Source organism: Neltuma alba, unplaced genomic scaffold (assembly GCF_004799145.2).
Source record: "Neltuma alba isolate B1F8T4 unplaced genomic scaffold, ASM479914v2 tig00005059_pilon, whole genome shotgun sequence".
NCBI lineage: Eukaryota > Viridiplantae > Streptophyta > Magnoliopsida > Fabales > Fabaceae > Neltuma > Neltuma alba.
The window spans coordinates 79,923-99,448 of record NW_021633964.1 but is presented as its reverse complement, the minus strand read 5'-3'; the positions used below and the strand labels follow the sequence as shown (position 1 = coordinate 99,448).

The 19,526-nt window shown below is 31.3% G+C and overlaps 1 protein-coding gene and 1 pseudogene across 1 annotated transcript; both read right to left on the bottom strand.

The window, feature by feature from the left end:
• Positions 1 to 352: 352 nt before the first annotated feature.
• Positions 353 to 2,747, bottom strand: LOC114746559 (uncharacterized; annotated as a pseudogene).
• An 8,104-nt stretch (positions 2,748 to 10,851) lies between these two features.
• Positions 10,852 to 11,656, bottom strand: LOC114746565 (transcription factor IBH1-like 1). The gene is made up of 2 exons (XM_028934779.1): positions 11,574 to 11,656; positions 10,852 to 11,459 (listed from the first exon to the last, which is right to left on the bottom strand). Exon 2 carries the CDS (start codon positions 11,456 to 11,458, stop codon positions 10,883 to 10,885), a length of 576 nt encoding a protein of 191 aa, XP_028790612.1. The 5' UTR covers position 11,459; positions 11,574 to 11,656; the 3' UTR covers positions 10,852 to 10,882.
• Between the last annotated feature and the right edge of the window lie 7,870 nt (positions 11,657 to 19,526).

The following is a 19,526-nucleotide window of genomic DNA, read 5'->3' as shown; positions in this document are numbered from 1 at the left end:
TAATTTCTTGATACTTGTCAAAGTAGAAGGAAACTGATAAAAATTGTTACCACTGTATCAGGTACAAGCCTTTATCACTAAGCGGTATAGTTAAACTGCTTGATAGCTAAGAAACAGCTCTTTCTATTTGACTGGATCAACATCATACTTTGATCTATTTAGCAATGCCAAGTTTGTTAAAAGCCAATTCTGGTTTAGAAAACCACAAGGATTCAGATAAGTTACAATAACTCTGAGACAAGGCTGCAAGGGACGAGGAACAAGGTAGTTCAACCTTCTCAATTAAGAGTCCTAGTACAAATACCGGAGAAAATTAGAAAAGCATATGAAAAGAAGCATCAAGATAAGAAAATTACATGTGGCAGCTGAGGCTGAGGGTCAAGATGTCACTTGCACTTGTACCAGTCATGGCTGAACTAATTGCACTGTTAAGTTGGTCCTTCTTTGCCCCCATTGCTTCTGCAACTTTTTCACACTGAGCTGCGACCAAGGCGCTGCAGAAGCTACTGCTGCTTCCTTGTCAGCGTTAGATGATCGGCCTCCCTTGGAGTTTTTCTGCAGCTATGACTGCTAAAGCAGCTGCCACCCCAGCCACTGATATTGCTGCAGCACTTCTGCTGTTTGTACTCTCTGTGTTCTCTTTCCTCCTCATCTTTATTTCTTTAAACCATTTCTTGATTGACACATTTTCAGTGGGTATTATCTGTTTCCACGGCATCTATGTGCAGAGAACAAAACAAAATCTATCAATGCCTCTTGAAAATACAATATTATCATCCACTGCAGCTGTATCATCATACATGTCAGCCCTACAAGATATAAACCATTGCACATAATGTTCTAAGATAAGGAAATAACGAGTCTCATACTCACTTAATCCTTTCTTCAACTCTTATCATAATACTTATACAAAAAAATCCATAAAGTGGATAATAAAACTTGATATTACTGATAAGCATGGCATTCGTGTGTTATATCAGTGCTTCATAGTAGACAGAACCATGATCGTAAAGTTCAAGTCTAAACAACTGAGGTTAGTTAATAATGTGCAGATGACATACCCATTTCTTTCTGAAGTAGCTGTTGTAATTCAACTCAGGATGCATTGCTTGCTGCATCCGTATCCATGACTGAAAATTCAGAAAAGAAAAGAAAACATGAGCAAAGTTTTTCAATATGATCCATATGTTATTCCATGAGCAAACAAAATTCCAGTTACCTTCACATCATTAGACTTCCATCCAGGGAGAGACCCAAAATCTGCATTGTCCATTCTAGCACTCTTTTCCATCTGTTTCAGACATATTTACAATATTGAATTGAATATAGAACTAGGCGTGGGTGTGTGTGTTAAAACTGATTTCAAACAGTTTGACTCACTGTAGGACTAGCTGTGGGACTGCTCTCCAGTGGCTTCATTGGGTTATCAGCTAGGACAAGTGACAATCCATCTTGAGGCTCTGGTTGCAGAGCTTGCACAGCGAAGTTGCACCACGCACGTGACAGAAGATCCATTGTCTCTGGATGTGCATCTGATGGAGATAGATTGAAGTTGGAAGCCATGATGATAAGATCTTGGCTGATGAAGAACTGAGCTGTGTACAGTTTCAGAAATGCGTGTATAAGCAACAATGCATGCATATTTATAGAGACATGCTTCTTAGTCACAACACAAGCTTATCAATAGTCTGATCTCCAAATCCCCCAAAGTATAAAAGAAATAGAAGACTTTTAATAATGCAACATACCAACCCCAATAATCAAGATATTTTTATGGGGCTTGTAAATAATAAAGTCAGCAAAGAGAGCTGCAGAAAAAAAAATGGCAACTTTTTCATCATTGCCATTGATCATATCGGCCCACTCCTTGAATTTTTTGCATCAGCTAAATGAAAGTGACAGTGTACATCGTACATATGAATCCACTGGACAAGTGGCTACGTTAAGCGTCCTACAGCTGCAAGGGAACATACCCTGAAGTTTCTAGAGGACAGGAATTGCAGGGATGAGACATTAAAGTTGGGAAGGTCCTTTTAGATATGAGCATATTATCTTCATTTGAATTTTCATTTAGATACTACAGTAAAGCTATCCATTAATAAATATTGATACTGCATCAGTCTATCAATAGGAAACATCAAATTTATAATATACCGTGTGTGTGACATTAGTGGGTTGCAAATAAGGGGCCTAATTCTACTTGGGATTGAAAGAGCTGAGTACATGGCAGATAGATTCTGATGGAAGAAGACAAGGCCTCAACATTGAGAGATTAGAGAACCAAACACAGGCAGCCATAATAGAACATTGTGGGCTCTCTATAGAGTATAGACTCAAAGGGACCTTTTGTTTCTGGCATCATTAAATGAAAGCCAAGGACTTGGGATAAGTGAGAAACATCTTTTAGATGATAAAATGATATGCCCCCATGCCAGAGTTATATAGTGCCACCACATTAACAAATTTGAGCTATTAATATTTCCTTTAAGCAAGATTTCAAGTCTAGATAAACTTGTTGCTTGGAGAACTTTACATTAAATTCACGTGATTTAAAACCCAACTCGATCTAAATTAGTTGGGATCCAACACAACTTTTGGAGACCGATTAATACTGCCAAAACTAGAAAATCAAACATTGAGATTGAAATTCTTTTGCCGAAGCCACAATAGTAAAATTACCAAAATTGAAGAGAACACCTGTGCTGTAACTGTAATAAATATCATTAATACTTTAAGTTGATAAACTTGAGATATTCAAAACTCGAAAGATTCGGATCCAAGAAAAACAAGCCAGAAATAAAAGGCAAAGGAGGGGCATGATGAGGAAGCACGGTGATGGGCCAATATTGTTGATGTAAAGGAGGTAGACGTGCATGATTGATATGATGAACTCTGAAAAAGAAGGCACCAGACAGGGTATAATTACAGTCTATATTCGATCATTAGAATAATGAAACCATCAAGAAGCATACACACACGCACATATGTTCTTTGTTTAATAAGCACGATGAAGATTAGAGCTTTTCTGTGGTCTGAAAAGAACCACATAAAGTTGGTAGTATTCTATATGGCGTATAGTACATTTTCCTCGAAGATCATCATGTTAATGACCTGTCAAATTTAATTAGGAAAGTACTTGCGCTCTGTGTGTGTGTGTTGTTGTAAAACAGTTTTTTGAGGAGACTGAAATTTTTAATTTGTGAAATGTGTTAAATAAAATTTAGATTAAAATTAGGAAAAATGACCAAAAAAAAGGCTTGAATATAGAAAATTTCAAAAGAGAGCTAACACTTCAAAATGATAGAAAAAGAGAAAAAGCCTGTGAAAAAATTAACAAGATACAAAACCTGAATTAACAACTTTTGAACTAAAAATCACTAGTTCTGAATTAGAAAAGACAAATTGTGAACTGAAGATAACAATAATAAAACTCGAAAATAAATTTTTGAATTGAAAATGATAACTTCTGAATTGGTGATCAAAACTTGTTATTGGGATATAACTTATGAATTGGAAATAGCATGTTGGGAACTAAAAATAAACAATAAAAAACTTGGTCACGCAATTGCATATTGGTCATTCCCCATATTGGTCATTTCTTTTGAATTTCCAGTATCAAAGTTCTTTTTTAGTCATTTCCCCTTAAAACTACAAATTGCACATTTTTATTGGTTATGTATGGACTTATTATAGGGAGTATTATTATTTATGACTTGCGAATAATATGATTTGCTTATGTTGTTGATTAATAATCGATAATAACCCAACGGTTGAGTCTACTATATTTAAGATTTCTTTCATTAAAGAATTTGTTAGAAAGGCTTGATTTTGCTGATTGGGGTTCATGTGACAAGCAGAGACTTTATGAGTTAGATGCTTAAGAGTGTCTCCTAAATTGTGTTTTGTAACTAACAGGACCACCAACAAAGATTCTGAGATCAATGTATTTGTCCTAATTTAATCATTAAAAATTGAGGCTGCTTTTTAAAGTCATGAGAACCCAGAGAATATTTGGATTTATAATTGAGGTACTTATGGTGTGGATTGGGAGGAATCTGGGTATCTTTTCATCTAATGAAGCAATCTATATATACACACTATAAAAAGATTTTAACCAATCATATTATTTATAAGGTGTAAAGAATTTAAATTACTATCTCCGATCATTAATATAAAAGTTAGATAATTAATTCATATATATTAAGAAAATTAGTTAAATTAATTGTTTGTAACAAATATGTATTTGTCTCAGCTCAAAAACAAACAAACAAACAAACAAACATGTATTTGTCTCTCTAAACTACTTTATTTAATCATGTGCATTCTTTAATGAAAACTTGTTTAATATGTATAATTAATAGGGATGCTTTGAAAAGATTATAAATTTAAGAGATAAAATGGATTAACATATTATATTTAGGATTAACTATAACTCACAATAAGCTCTTCTTCTTCTTTTTTCAACCAAAAACATGTAACTCTTATGGTAAGGACCGAAAGTAATATTTCTCAAATTATGTATAAAGCGCACTGAATAAATACTAAATTTTGGTAGAAACAAACCATAACAAGAATAAAAAATTATGAATCCTTACACTTTTTATACTTCTTCCTGTCCTAAATGTAAATGCTACATAACTTATTTACATTAATAAAATTAATTTAGTTATTGATAAAAAAACAACTGTACTGAGTTCCTTAATATACTCTTTTAATAATTTGTATTAGAAACTTCCTATTAATATAAATCTCCCTTAATATTTATATATGTAATAAATTTGAAGGATAAAATAATTTAAAGCATCACAATTAAAAACTAAAACAACTCCTCAGTTCGCCCCTACATTTAGAAGGGAACGATATTTTATATTGATATAACCTATTCGTAATTTTTTATGCGTATTTAAGGCTGTTTCCAAGAATACAATAACTAAAGAAAATTTGGCCAAAAGATAGATCTTCTACAGCTCGCACCGGACATATATGTCTTAAACTCAATATATCTTGCGCTTAATATCGACTTCTATAACAATATTTAAAATCTCGTGAATCATAAAAATAGATATTATTAAAAAAAAAAAAAAGCCTTTCACATTGGATTTTTGATATTGTGAAAGTAAAGAGGGAGATTGGACAGCAACAGATATGAACATCGATTGCAACCATTGGGGCCTCATTTGCAGTATTGGATTGGGCATTTCTGGGGAGTGCAAAGACTGAGTTGTTTTTTTTTTTTTTTTTTGGGCCACGAGACAACCGACTCTCGTGGCATTACCCAATAATGAAGAGACATCGTTTGACCCAAAAAAAAAAAAGTTATTATATGTGAAGTAATGTTTTAAAAGCCAGATCGGATGTTAACTAGAGAAGCCAACAGGTCACGGTTCATTCAGTCAGACCGGTCAGACCAGCGGTCAAACCGGTGATATAATAATTAAATAAAAAATAATATTAGATACTTATGTACTAATATATATAAAAAAATAGAATACTAAGTTGTCAAATAATTTAAAAATAAACTTAAGTAGTTTAATTTTATAATAAATTGACAACTTATAAGGGAATAACATATCTTAAAACTGCATATCTTTATCTCAGATAAAAGTAAAAATTAAATAAACAATGTGTAAATTTCAAAAAATTTAATAAAAGTAAAAACACAAAGAATCAAAAAATAAGGGGGGAAAAAGAAAATGCATAAATATTTTGAATTTAAAAAGATGCTGGTTGGTCATTCGAAATGTCAAAGATTAATGAAAGGATTCATTTGTGTCGATGAATGTGTTTAGCTGGCGAGGTGAAATTAAATTTATGTACATTGAAAATAAAAAACCAGCAGAAATACTAGTAAAGTGGCTGAAGAAAGAGAGTATTGATGATTGCCTTTTTGTGTGTGTTTATTTTCACTCCTCTTCTCACTTCTTTCCGTCTTCCCCGTATTTCTTCTTTCTTCTTTCTTCTTTCTTCTTTCTCCTTCCTCCGAGCTCGATCATATAGGAAGGCCATGGTTAGCAAATTTTTTCATCACCATTTTGCCCCATATCTGTTATTATTAAAGAGGAAAAAATTAAAAGTAGGCACTGGTTTTTTTTTTTGCTGCTTCTTCCTTCTCCCCCTCTTCTTCATCTTCCTTCTTCTTCCAAACCCCTTTGGTTTTTGAATTCCATTCTAATTTTCGGCTTAATGACGATTTCTAGCTCAAAAGCCGGTTCTTATCGAATCAACACGGCCCAACCTCTGAAATGGCTTCTAACTAGAAATTGAGCTATTTGATACTCCGATCACTGGTCTGGTCAATCTGGTCTGGTTTTAAAATCATTGGTGTGAAGTATACAAGATATTTGTAAAGTGTATACCCAATAAATAAAAGATATTAAGTAGATGAGTCCCTTGAAGCCATGAAACATCTTGAGTTATACTACTTCTGGTTCTAATTATAATAACTAGTTAACTTATTTGAGAAGATTAAAAAAATAAGTTAAGTTAGTTATTTATAATAAATAAGTGTTGTCCTTCCTAAAACATTTTTACTAATTAAATTTATTGGCTATAACTACTATTATTAGAGGGACTACTTTAGAAAAAAAAACATAAATATGAGAGATAAAATGGATTGGATTCTTATAATTAAAACCAAAATAAAAATCAAATGAGGTTTTATATTAATACTGAAATTTTGAGTCCTTTTTAGAAGGTACACAGTGGGAGAGATTAATGATTTTTCCCCCCAATAAGTTCTTACATGAGGTATTTATTATATCTTTTTAATGTTGCTTCTGTTCAAAATGCAGTAGATTTTTTCTTATTTATCAATGCATATGGATTTAAATAAAAATGAAGCTTAAAATTTTTTTCAATTATTTTAAGACAATTTAATAATTCAATCACTTTTCATTAATTTCGAGTTTTAAAATGTCTTATAAAAAAATTAGAGAGAACATATTAATTTTTCAATCACCATAAAATAATAAAATAATTATAAATCAAGATATGGTACTAAATGTATGATCTAATTCAAGAAATTAAAATTTTCAATGTTGCTTGCAGGAGTCATAATTTTCACGTAAAAAGCATAATAACGCTTAATAATGTTTTCTCGATCAGATTCCTTTCATAAAGTATTATATCGAGAGATTTTTTTTTACCTTTCTTTTAATAAGTGGTCGAATGTGAGATATTTAGAGAGAAAAAATTTTTTGCCCTCTCTCTAAGTCATCTCGTTAAAAAACTTATAAGAGTGTACAATTTTATTTCTACTTTATTATTCTTAGACTTCTTAATTTATTTTTTTGGTAAAATAGACTTCTTAATCTTTACCCATTCCTTTATACTTTCTCAATTTCTAATATAAGAATTAGATAATTAATTTACAGATATTAAAAAAATTAATTTTATTAGTTATTTATAACAAATTAAATGTATGTTGATTTTTCTAGAATACAATTTCTAATCATACGTATTATAACTAACATTGGCAAAAACTACATTAATACATTTGAGAGATAATTTAGACTGATATCTTATATTTAGGATTAAAATAAAGGAGAATTGTAATAAAGTCTCAAAAAAAGAATATAATTGCCTTCAAGTATCAATGACAACTTTTTTTTTTTTTACCAGAGAAGTATCAATGACAACTGAGACCTTATAATGATAAGTTTCAAAATAAGAAATAACAACTCCTCACTTATCATTGGGATTTTTTGATAGTTATTTTTTTAATGAGATTTTATTATAATTCTTCCTTAAAATAGACTCATTAATTAGTTCTCATATTTGGTATCAGAACCAATAATAAATACAGTTGAAATTGAAAAATTAATAATATGAAGAAAAAAAAATTCTTCATTTTTATTAAATATGTAAAAAGTGAACCGCAAAAATAAGATCGAAATTAAGGAATGGAATGAATGGTGAGGGAGGTAGGGAAGTAGGCAGGTGGAGGCGTAGGAGTAGGGAGGGCGTAGGGGAGGTGTAAAAGGATGGGTCATGGGCTACAAATTGGGCCAATCTCCCACAGTGTCGCCCTTTCCCCAGTCATCCTCCGCACTTTAGGTCGATAGTCAAACGTCCTCCCCACTTCTCCTATTCCAGTACTCTTCCCTTCCTGCCTCTGCTCCTTATCATTCACGCTCTCTTGTCATCTCTTTTCCCACAGCTTTACTGTAGAAAGAGAGGGAGAGGCAAAAGTATACGATATACTTTATTCAATCAATCAAGTCTACCTACGAGGAGAAACATTATGGCTATTCATAGATCCCAAGAAAATAATAATAAGATGATAAAGATAATCAAATAATCTCAACCTAAATATCTCTCCCACCAATCCTTACGGTAAGAGTTATTTAATCTAATATCATAGATAAATAGTTTAAATATAGGTGTTCATGATGTCAAAAAGCCCGCAATGCCCACTTGGACCCATTGAAATTATGCTCAACTCAACCTTAACAAAGCAGCTTGAAAAATATTTGGGCATTTTTTGAGAATGTCTGGTAGGGCCAGACATCAGACATAGTATGCCTGCTTGCACATAGATTATATATATAATCATATTTAATATGTATATTCATTATATGTAATATAAATATTCAGTATAATTAATATTTTAAGTCTTGAGTTGTTGACACATTTGATTATGGATTTTGTGTGAATACATATCAAGTTGTGTTCAATTATATAATTATAAGGAGATATGAAATGATAGATAAATAAGTCCATTTGTAGCATAGTGTTTATATTTCTTCTTTTAGAATATTTTTAAGTTATAGAACTATAAAATATATTTAAATTCCAAAATATTATTTATTGAGTTTGGCAATGAAAATTTTCACATAATGAAAACAACAAGATGTCACTACTTGGATGTGGAACCCCATCCCAGCCCAACCCACTCACTCAAGGTTACTCAGGCTTTCATCGAGTAGGGTCGGGTAGTCAACTGCAAAATATAACTCGTTCATCTTTTAGGTTGGCGATTAAGTAAGAGTTTGGCCCTATCCAACCTTATCCATGTAGAGCTCTAATTTTAAGAGAGATCATGCCATTTTTTTCAGAATTAATAACTTACTTAGATTCTTTAATTTATCTAAAGTAATTAACTAATTTTAAGAACGGGAGGCGCACTAAATATCTAAAATAATCCTAATTGTATTTTATCCCATATTCCACCAATATCCATGGAGCATCGGCTTCATAAATAAGTCTAACCACTCTAACAACTCCAATTTATCAGATTCTGGTTATTATTTCCCTTTTTTTTTTTTTAACGAGCATCACTTCTAGCTAGTATTATATGAATATTATAATTAAACGTATATTTTGCACTTTCAAGTTGATATAGGCAACGATCATATATATATAACCCTAAAGTTGGCAAAAAGATATTTTATATATATAACCCCCAAAGCATTACCACCCAATTTATTTTCTAATATGGAATGGAGGAAAATATGTTACGTTCAGAATCCTTCGAACAGATATTGTTATATGTTTGCAATGCAAATCCTCTGATATATCTGATTATTAACGGCAATAATCATGTAGCCCAGCCCAGACAGGGCGCGCACCTAACCTTTAATTAAGAAAAAGACAACACAGATAATCCATAGATTACTAGGGCACTACAGGCCTTATAAAACCACACATATTTGAAAACGTTTTAACAGAATCTGAGCTTTCACTTCTTAAGCTAGCAATCATGCTCTATCTATAAGCTTGTTAATTATTATTTAAAAATTTATTGTGATACTGAATTTTTTTATTTTTTTTGTGGTCAATGTGGAGGATAGTTATTATGTATATTCGATCAACCTCGAAAAGGATTTAACAGGATCGTTTCTGGTGTTGTTGAACTCATCCATATTAAAATTTTCCTGTTTCTGAATGTTCAATATCTAGACTGCATTAAGCTGTAATTAATAAATAAATGGTGGGCAATATAGAGTTGCTGCCAATCACCTTGTAACCTAACGGTATAGAAGTTTTCTTGTAAGTTAAGGAGAATTAAGGTTTTGAATTTTGCTCTGTAACCTCAAAGATGTCAGTATCTGTATTTTAAAGTGAAAAAAAGTGTTTCTTTGTTAATTAATTTAATTGAATATATGAATATTTCGTCAACACCATATCCAGGGGTTCGTCTTACACACCTCAATAATGCAAAAATCTATGTCAGATCGCAGGTCTTGAAAACAAAATTAGCTAAAAGAACACAGTTTGCACAAGCAATACTCTAAAGGGCATGCATGTGACATTGATTCGCTATTTGCTTCTTCACATTCTCTCTCTCTCTCATTATTATGTTTAATCAGCTGGCCAGGTGGCCTTCTTAGTATGATACACTTATTACATGCGAATGCGTTTGCAGCATCATGTAGTATAGATTATTTTATACTACCTTACGTCTTAATTATAAGACTTCGTTTATAGTCTACAAATAAGATTTTATAATTAGGACCACAAATATTACTGTATATGTATGTAAATAGCACTCGATCGTACAGATACTGATGAAATTGCGTTGATATATGCATAAGACTTCATTCGGTGTAACTTTTGTTCTTGGCTCTTCTTTAATAATACACGACTCACGAAATCCACCCCCCGGGGGGGGGGCGCGGGGGGAACGAAGTTGGAAGAACTTAAACACAGGCACATATATATACGACTAATTAATGGCTTCCGAATAATAAAGCTTTGATTTACTTAATATTGTACATATCTTTGCTCTATGCACATCGCCATTAAAAAGTCTTTTCTCCTTCACTGATCTGCCTAGCTTTGCCCAGAGAAGAAAAGAAAAACAAGGGCAATACATTATAACTTTATATAAAATTATACGAATATAAAGGAGTATATAAAACTATATATATAGCGAGTAAATTTAGGAACAATTCATGAGCTGGGAAGTGGCGAGAAGACAGCGCATTGCTTGAACCTGAGATCGGAGGGATTGAATATAATCTAGGGTTTCTTCAATCAAGGACACATCATCGTCCATAAGATCGCCACCTGGAACAAGCCTCTTTAGCATTTCTGTTCTCTTTTGGACCAGCCTCCTTGCAATAGAATCCGCCATCACTACTTTCTTCACTCTACTACGAACTGTACGGCGCCTTCTCTTCATGATCTTCCTGGTTCTATTAAGCATCCTCTTGTTCTTAAGCTGAGAAAATGAAGAAGAAGTGAAAGCCTTTCTTAGCCTTAAGCACTGCGAGGAGCCTATTACGTGCTCCGTCAGGACTTTGCTGTTATGGTCTCTGGAAGCAATATTGGCAATGAGGGCTCGGCTCCAACACTTGCTTTCAGTTCTGGTGGAAGCCATGGCTAAATCTGCTGACACTTTTATGGCCTTCTTCCTCTCTAACAAGCTCATGTTCTTCTTAAGGGACGTGCATTTTCCCATACCCTCCATCCATTTCTGGAGAAATTCTAGCTTCTCTGACCTGGGATTTTGCATTCTGTGAAAAAAGTTTGAAAATTTGGCATCAGCGTAATGGAGGCTAACAGATGGAACTCATGACTAGGGCGTTCAGGTAAAGAAGCTTGCAAATCAACGAAAGCATAATGCTTACCTCTTGTCCAAAATTGTCTGTTAACTGCACAGTAGAAGGATTCTCAAGAAATTAAAAATGAAATAATGTATGCGTTTTGCTGTTCGACGAAGTGTTATGGATCCAAGAAGGTAAAATACAGGAAGAGAGGGGGGAGAGAGAGGAGAATGAGAAGAAGAATGAGGATGAAGGGAATTATTTATGTGGTCGAAGGAAGGAAAGTGGTGGGGCGTAGGGAGAAAGACAGAGCACATGGTGGCACATGCAGGACCTGGCCCACACAACTTAACACTGAAGAAGAAATATGAATTATACGACAAATTCAAATTGTTTTAATCTCGCCTTTATCCGTTTAAAAGGAAAAAATGATACAAAATAATAATAGTATTATGTCTGAGATTTATTTTACCTTTCGCACATATAATCTGTTTTTTTTTAATCCTCCTCTAGCCAATTATACTATATATATACAGTGATTAACTAAATTAAGATTTTTGAATTGACATAGGCAAGAACTCTCAGTGCTAATAAGTATTTGAGCTTTTATTTAAGACATCAATAATTTTAAGAAGCCATGACCATTAGTTGATTACTATAATACAAGTTGTGTTATCTATTAACGGTTTAAGGTGATAATAATTTAATATTCTAAGACGATATCATTACCCAGAACTAATATATTGGCTAAAAATTACCAACATGTTGCACCGTTACATAAAAGAGAATCGACATGATGAAAAAGGAGGTAGTGACTAGCTATTTATACGGTCATATCAATACACTGAATAATTTTTTCAAGTTTAAATACAGAGACACATGTGAAGTTAATTAATGTAATGGAAACCTAACATTGGCATCTTGTTTTGAATGCAAACAAAGCACACTAAATAAGACTCTTGAAAACAATGGGGCTATATGGCCCACTATTGGAACTCCAATTAATAAGGGCAGATTGTCCCTTAACCCGCGGATATATTTGTCCACTCATCGATCATACGCGTACACTACACATTTCAACCAGTCAATGTATTTGAAAAGATCATTTTTTAACACCCATAGATCAACTACATATACCAATCATCAATCTATATAAATTATAGTAAATCTCACAGTTCATCAGTTAGGAACAGTATTTTATCTTAAGTTTTCGAAGCTCACTCTAGTATAATTATAATTACTGTACTTAGGTATCATATATATAAATACATATATATATTAGTATTCTCTTATGTGTCTTTGTAGTATGCTTTAACCAATTGTTCAGCATTTCTCTCTTTCCAGTCTTGAGAGTATTGTGTCAGTTAAATATGCATCAATGCACTGGCTAAATGATATATCTTACTTGTAAATTAAAGCTCATTGATATAGTTTTGGTTAAAAAAAAAATCATTGTAAGTAAAACTTAGAACATATTAATGTAAGCACTACCTTTAGTAGTGTTCAATATAAAAACTAGATAATTAACTTATAAATATTAAGAAAACTAATTAAATTAGTTATTGGTAACAAATTAAATGTTTTTTGTAGAATAAACCAAAATAACAAGAGGGGAGAGAATCATATTAGGTCAGGTTCAGATCGCACCGGCAAGATGAAAGAGGAGAAGAGATAACCGGAAAGCTCAATAATTGAGGTGAAAAAGAAGGGGCAAAAACACCTCCTATTTATAGAGTCAGGGTGACCGCTAATTTAGGAAAGTGCAATTTCACCCATTTGTTGCCCGATAATATTTCAATTCACAATCGACAATTAATGCCTACATAATTTCTCTTCAATTTTCAATCAAGTCCTCAATGCTTGATCAATCATTCCCTTTTAATAGTAATTGATTTTTTTTTATTAGAGAGATTCACCTCTCTTGGACCAAATAGTCCGGCCAATTAAGAGTGGACTCAGACTCATTGTCCAATAATTTTGATTTTTTTTAAACTATTACCTTTAATTATATGCATTGGAATTATCCATTAATTAAAAATCCTCTTAATATATGCAATCAATAGTGATAATTTGGGTAAAAAAATTATAGATTTTAAAGGCAAAGTGGATTGATGTCTTATATTTATAATCAAATCATACCCTTTAGCTAGCTTCTATATTTAGGATTGGATCTAATAATAAATACACCGAATAAAGACATAAGAGAAATGTAGTTCAAGTTCATATGCCATCTCGCAGAACTTCATCAACTGAATAATGAGTTTGTTTCTTTATGAAACGCAAAGTAGCTGGAGTGATGTTGAAAAGTTATTACAGGATCATGGTAAGACATTTTTCGATCACATGATTAGGTTGAGGCATGTTTATAAAATATAAAACATCAACAAGACGTTTAGTAATTACGTGACGCGACATTGGCAATATATATATAATTGATTTGATTGCTTGTTCGGCTTGATTGATAGGCACAAACAATGGTTTATGGCTTCACTTGAATTATGGCAAATTAGAAAATTCCATGATTCTTTTGTTACATTGAATTCGAGCGCCGTATGATTAAACTAAAGTGGTAACATAGCCGAATGAATTGGCAGGAAATACACGTTATTTTCTTGAAAACAATAAACTTTAGAATTTTCTATATAAAATCCAAATGGTGTTGGCAATCTTGTTCAAAGAAATTATAATTTAATTAACTGAACTGCACGCATGTGACCAATTGTTTTGATCAAATATATACTACTTCCGGTGCTTAATATAAGAAATAATTGATTAATTTAAGTATATTAAAAAAATTAGTTAAGTTAGTTATTTGTAATAAATGTATTATTTTTTTTAAAACACCATTGTTGATCATGTATATTAGATAGAACTATAACTTGATGAAATTTTTAACATGTGCAGCTAACAAGGACTACCTCGAGAAAAATGGATAAATATGAGAGATAAAGTGGATCATGGTCTTATATTTAGAATAAAATTAAATCTTAAACTAACTCTTCTATTAAGGACCAAATGTAATATATAGCATGTTACGGACAGAAAGTTAACACAATCAAGCATATCCCCACAAAAGTATTTAACAATTCGCTCGCTATGTCCACGTACAACGTTGGAGCTATATAATACGTGCTTATAGATAAAGTCTCAAGGCATGATAAAAATTAAAGCTTTTGTCTGCACCAATAATATTTTTATAACTTTAGATATATAAATATTTATATATATATATATAGGAAGGATATAAATCTATAATATCACATGGAAAGTTACATTATTTACACGCATCTTAAACTGCGTATAAAATACAGGACTGTTTATTCAAAAGCAAAAAGGATTCGCGTAGACTTGTTTTGTTTTTGGATGTATTCATTTATCAAGTTTTAAAATGGAATCTATCAATTTTGCTATAAACTTAATTAATTAAAAGGCAAGGTTAATGTTCCAATTTTTAATGGTAGAGGGGCTACTCTACATTGTTTCTTAGCTCTGTCGTATCTTTTTCAAGGTTGTGCGCATAAATGAGAAATGGGTTACGCCGCTGATTGTGGTACTGTAGTACAGCAATGTATGAAATTTTAAATTTAACTTTTCGTTGTCATGAGATACAACTTCTTGGTTTTTTTTTTTTTTAAATTTCCCCCCGAGGGGATTACAATTTAAACTTTCATCCTAGCTTATTATAATTTTTTTAAAAAAAGAAAGTGTAATTGATATCAGTTTTGAAGAATAAAAATATTTTCACAGACTCTCAATCATCTTTTTTATTTATTTATTATGGTAGTATCTCGCCACTAATTTAAAACAAAATAATGATGGAAGCAATATAATATCTTATCAATGTATGCCAGTGTAATATGACAAATTAAAACACATTATTCGTAAGTCATTTATCTGACTTCATGTAATATATGAAAATTAAAAATGTTTTATTTGTAAGCAATACGTGAATAGTAATTTTATAATTTTTTATATTTCATCTGCATGGTTATGTTATGGTACAATGATAAAGATGAACATATATGACATAAACAATGTAAGATTTATTTATTTTATCACATGTTATTTTATTTTGTCTATATTTTATAACACCGCGTCCAAATATCTTTCTATTTGCATTAAATTTGATGTGATGCCACTATTTAGGACCTATAAATTTTGCTACGCGAGACTCCATTCCTTATTATAAATTTCAAATAATTAATTTACGGATGATAAATAATTAGTTAAAATTAGTTTAAAACAATAAATATATTAGAAATATAATTTTTTTTAAAAATATGCTCTTGTAATAAATAAGAAAAAGGATGAAATAGAATGTGTGGGGAAGAAAAATGTGATAAGAGAGATTATGGTAAATAAGAGAGAATAAATAATTAAGGATAAGATTAAAAAAAGTGTATTAAATGCTAAAATGAATACTAAATTAAAGCTTATAAAACGGATCACACTCTTTCTAAATTTAAAGTTTATAAATAGTACAGGAAGGAGTATGTTCTAATATATTCATATTGCAAATTTGCAATAAAGCATAAATGACTAACTTTTTAATAAGAAGAAATGGAATAAGAATTCAGCTTAATTATATTAAGTACTCTTAAAAAATGTCATTAATAATAGACCGGATTATTATTGCGGAACTTGAATTTTGAGGGAAAATGAGAATAAAAAATTAATAAGCATGCAGGATCCGGAATACAAGCTGATAGGAGGCAATCAGGTCCCACCATTGATTGAATAATGAATCTCTTTGGGCTCTTTGGGTTTGGAATTTTGCCTTACACAAGAAAGTGCACTATGCAATCACCCACATGCTCCCCACATGGATGGCCCTTTTTAAAGTCTGTTCTCTTCCTCTCCCTCATTTCCCCCAATAATCAATTATCCTACAAATAAAAATTTCCTACTTCCCTTGCCACGTATTCTCTAATAATTGTACTTTTTAACCTTATTGAGTTGTTTATGCTTTTTAATTGATAATGTAACTTTATATAAATTTTACTCTTCCAGCTCTAAAAGTAAAACTTATTTTGTAGTGTAAACAAGACTCATTTTTGTAGTGTAAAGAATTTACAATATAAAATGAGTTTTACATTTAGGATTGGAGGAGTAAAATGTATATAAAGTTATCACACTATAAAATAGATCTTAGACTTAGAATCACACAGTCTATTTTGTCTTGATTTTAATGTGTTCAAATTGGTATTGATTCTGTGATGAGTAAGAAAACACGTTAACCCTTTCTCATAACCCTTTCTCTCTTTGGGCCTCTGGCTAAATAACATCTCTTATTTAATAGAATTAATAGGAAAAATTAATTCTAGTGATACAAATATTCAAAAACATTTCTATTTCCTCCTTCAATTTGTCTCAGAGACACATAAAAAGCAGTAGATTTTGTGAAATCAAGAGGAGATGTACAAAGTGAACATATCATAGATAGAGGGGACAGAGAGGTAAACGTAGGATATGTTATATTGTGTGGTTAGGAAAATGGAGGGAGGGAAACAAGAGCGTGCATGCGTCTCCAATGTTGTCGCCATCATTTCTTCTTCTTTCAAGACATTTATGCTTTGTGAAAATTACTGAAAATTTCCCGATTACAAAATTATTGTCCAAAAATACTTAAGAATTTAAACCCTTTGAGCAGGTATAACTTATTTTCAGTTGTGTGAAATCTATCTTCATGAGCCATATACAAATATATATCTTTCATTTTGTACATAGTTGAAGATTGATTATACACAGTCAATCAAAGAAGAATTGCCCATGCTAAAAATATATTGTACACGAGTTTTTAGTTGAATTTCAGGTACCATTGGCTAATAAATTTTGTAATGGAAAACTTTTGAACAATTTTCCATATGCTTTTCTTTGAATGAATTTTAGCTACCTATTAGCTGTCTTCATTCATCGCTTTCAATTTCATCATCCTCCCGTGCAGTGTCTGAATTTCACATCCGAAACTTTTCAGTGTATATATATATTTATATATAAAATAATTGATAAGTAATTCTAGTCATCAATTATAATTTTAAAGTAAAAAATTAATAATGTGTCATGCATAAGCAATTATAATAAATTCACTGTTTATACCGCTGATCTACTTCCACTAAACATGCATCTTCATCGTCCGTTATATATTTATATATTTTGACCAATTTATCATATTTTGTGGGAAATGCATGCGTGTTATGAGAGTCTCGCATAATTGGCTTCAATCTTTCTTGTCATTCACACAATTTCAGAGACAACTTCATTTTCACATTTATTAATAATTTTTAAATGAAATTCGATATCACGTGTGTTTGAGTTTGCGTGTTTGCGTGTCTGATGTCTGTGTGTATCGTGTATTTTGATATGCATTCATAATAACTTGGTCTACGCATAGACATAATAATCATTTTTCCACAACTATATGTCTATAACAAACTACTGCATATACAAGAATAATGCATATATGTCTAACCCAACACTATCTTATATGGAACTTCCCGATAACATAATTTATTTTCGAAGAAGAGATATATATATATATATATGTGTGTATGTATGTATATATATAACCAGGATATATGGTTGATTTTTTCTTTCTTCTTTTTCCTTTCTTTTTTAGAAATGGTTTATTAGTTTAATTATTGAATTGACTCTTTCACAAAATGTGGTGATATTTTGATTTTCCATTCAGGCATAAAAGCAAAGTGAATGACGAAGGGTCTACTAATAAATTAAATGCACCGAAAGGGGGAAAAAAAAAGATATCCTAACAAAAACTATATATACACATACTACCTCTAATACTTAATATAAGGACTAGTTGACTAATTTGAAAAAATTAAAAAATTTTATTAAGTTAATTATTTAATTTGCAATAAATAGATGTTGTCTTTTCTAAAATGTCCTCACTAATCATGCATTAGCTAGAACTACCATTTGATGGAATATTTAACATATGTACAATTTTTGCAAAGACCACTTTGAAGAAATGAATAAATATGAGAGATAAAATAGATTGGGGTCCTATATTTAAGATCAAATTAAAAGTCAAACTAGCTTTTATATTAAAAACCGGAAGTACTATTTCATAATAACCAATTGATCAAGAGAAAGCATGGGATGCTTAGGTTGTGAAGGATGAAGGAAGCATTAAATTGTCCCAAAATAATAATATCACTAAGACCAGTAACTTTATAAACTAGTAACATGTAAGCTTTTCTAAGTAGAAAGTCATATATTCAATGTTGCTTAATTAGGTTGTGACCTTATTAAACAGAATTGAAGGCATGTACTATATATATATATATATATATATATATATATATATTGAGATCTTGAAGACATTTTTACTTGCTCTTAGCACGCAGTATTGTATATAATGTGCATGTGAAGCCGCTAGTCAAGTTATAATATGATCATTTTTAAAACTACAAAATAATTAATAATGTAGGGAAATACATTTAGATGAACAGATTAACATTATCTTATATATAAACTGCAGAATTAATTTTAGTTCATAAAGATAAACTGGCCAAATGCTCTTAAGCAAACAGCATCATGTGAGACAAATTAATACTTTTTTTTAGTTGGTTTCACTTGTAATTAAAGTAGATTATTCTAACTCACAAGACCAAGATGGAATGTGACTAGACTATAGGCATAGCTATATATCTTCCATGGCGAAAAAGAAGGAATAAGAGAGGATATGTGGTAGCTAATTATTGCGCAAGAGTTCTAAACAATCACTAATTACCATATAGCGTTTGAAATAAATTATTTTAAAACATAAAAACATTCTTTACGTTCTTGATAAAATAATAGTGAAAATTATTAAATTAATTATAATTTAGAAGCAATTGGGTGGGAGTGTTTAGGTAGCATTTGGTCAAAACTGAAAGAGGGTGTGTGTGTGTGTATATTAAGAACTTTACAGCCAAAAAGTGTAATTAAAGTGCCAAAATTAGGAACACGATGCTTTGTTGTGGGGGCAGGATGCCCTTGAATGGAGGGGCTTGGTCGCTTCTAATTCACTCAAAAACC

Coding starts and splice junctions, on each gene's coding strand:
- LOC114746565 (XM_028934779.1), bottom strand. CDS start 11,458: ATGCAAAATCCCAGGTCAGAGAAGCTAGAATTTCTCCAGAAATGGATG.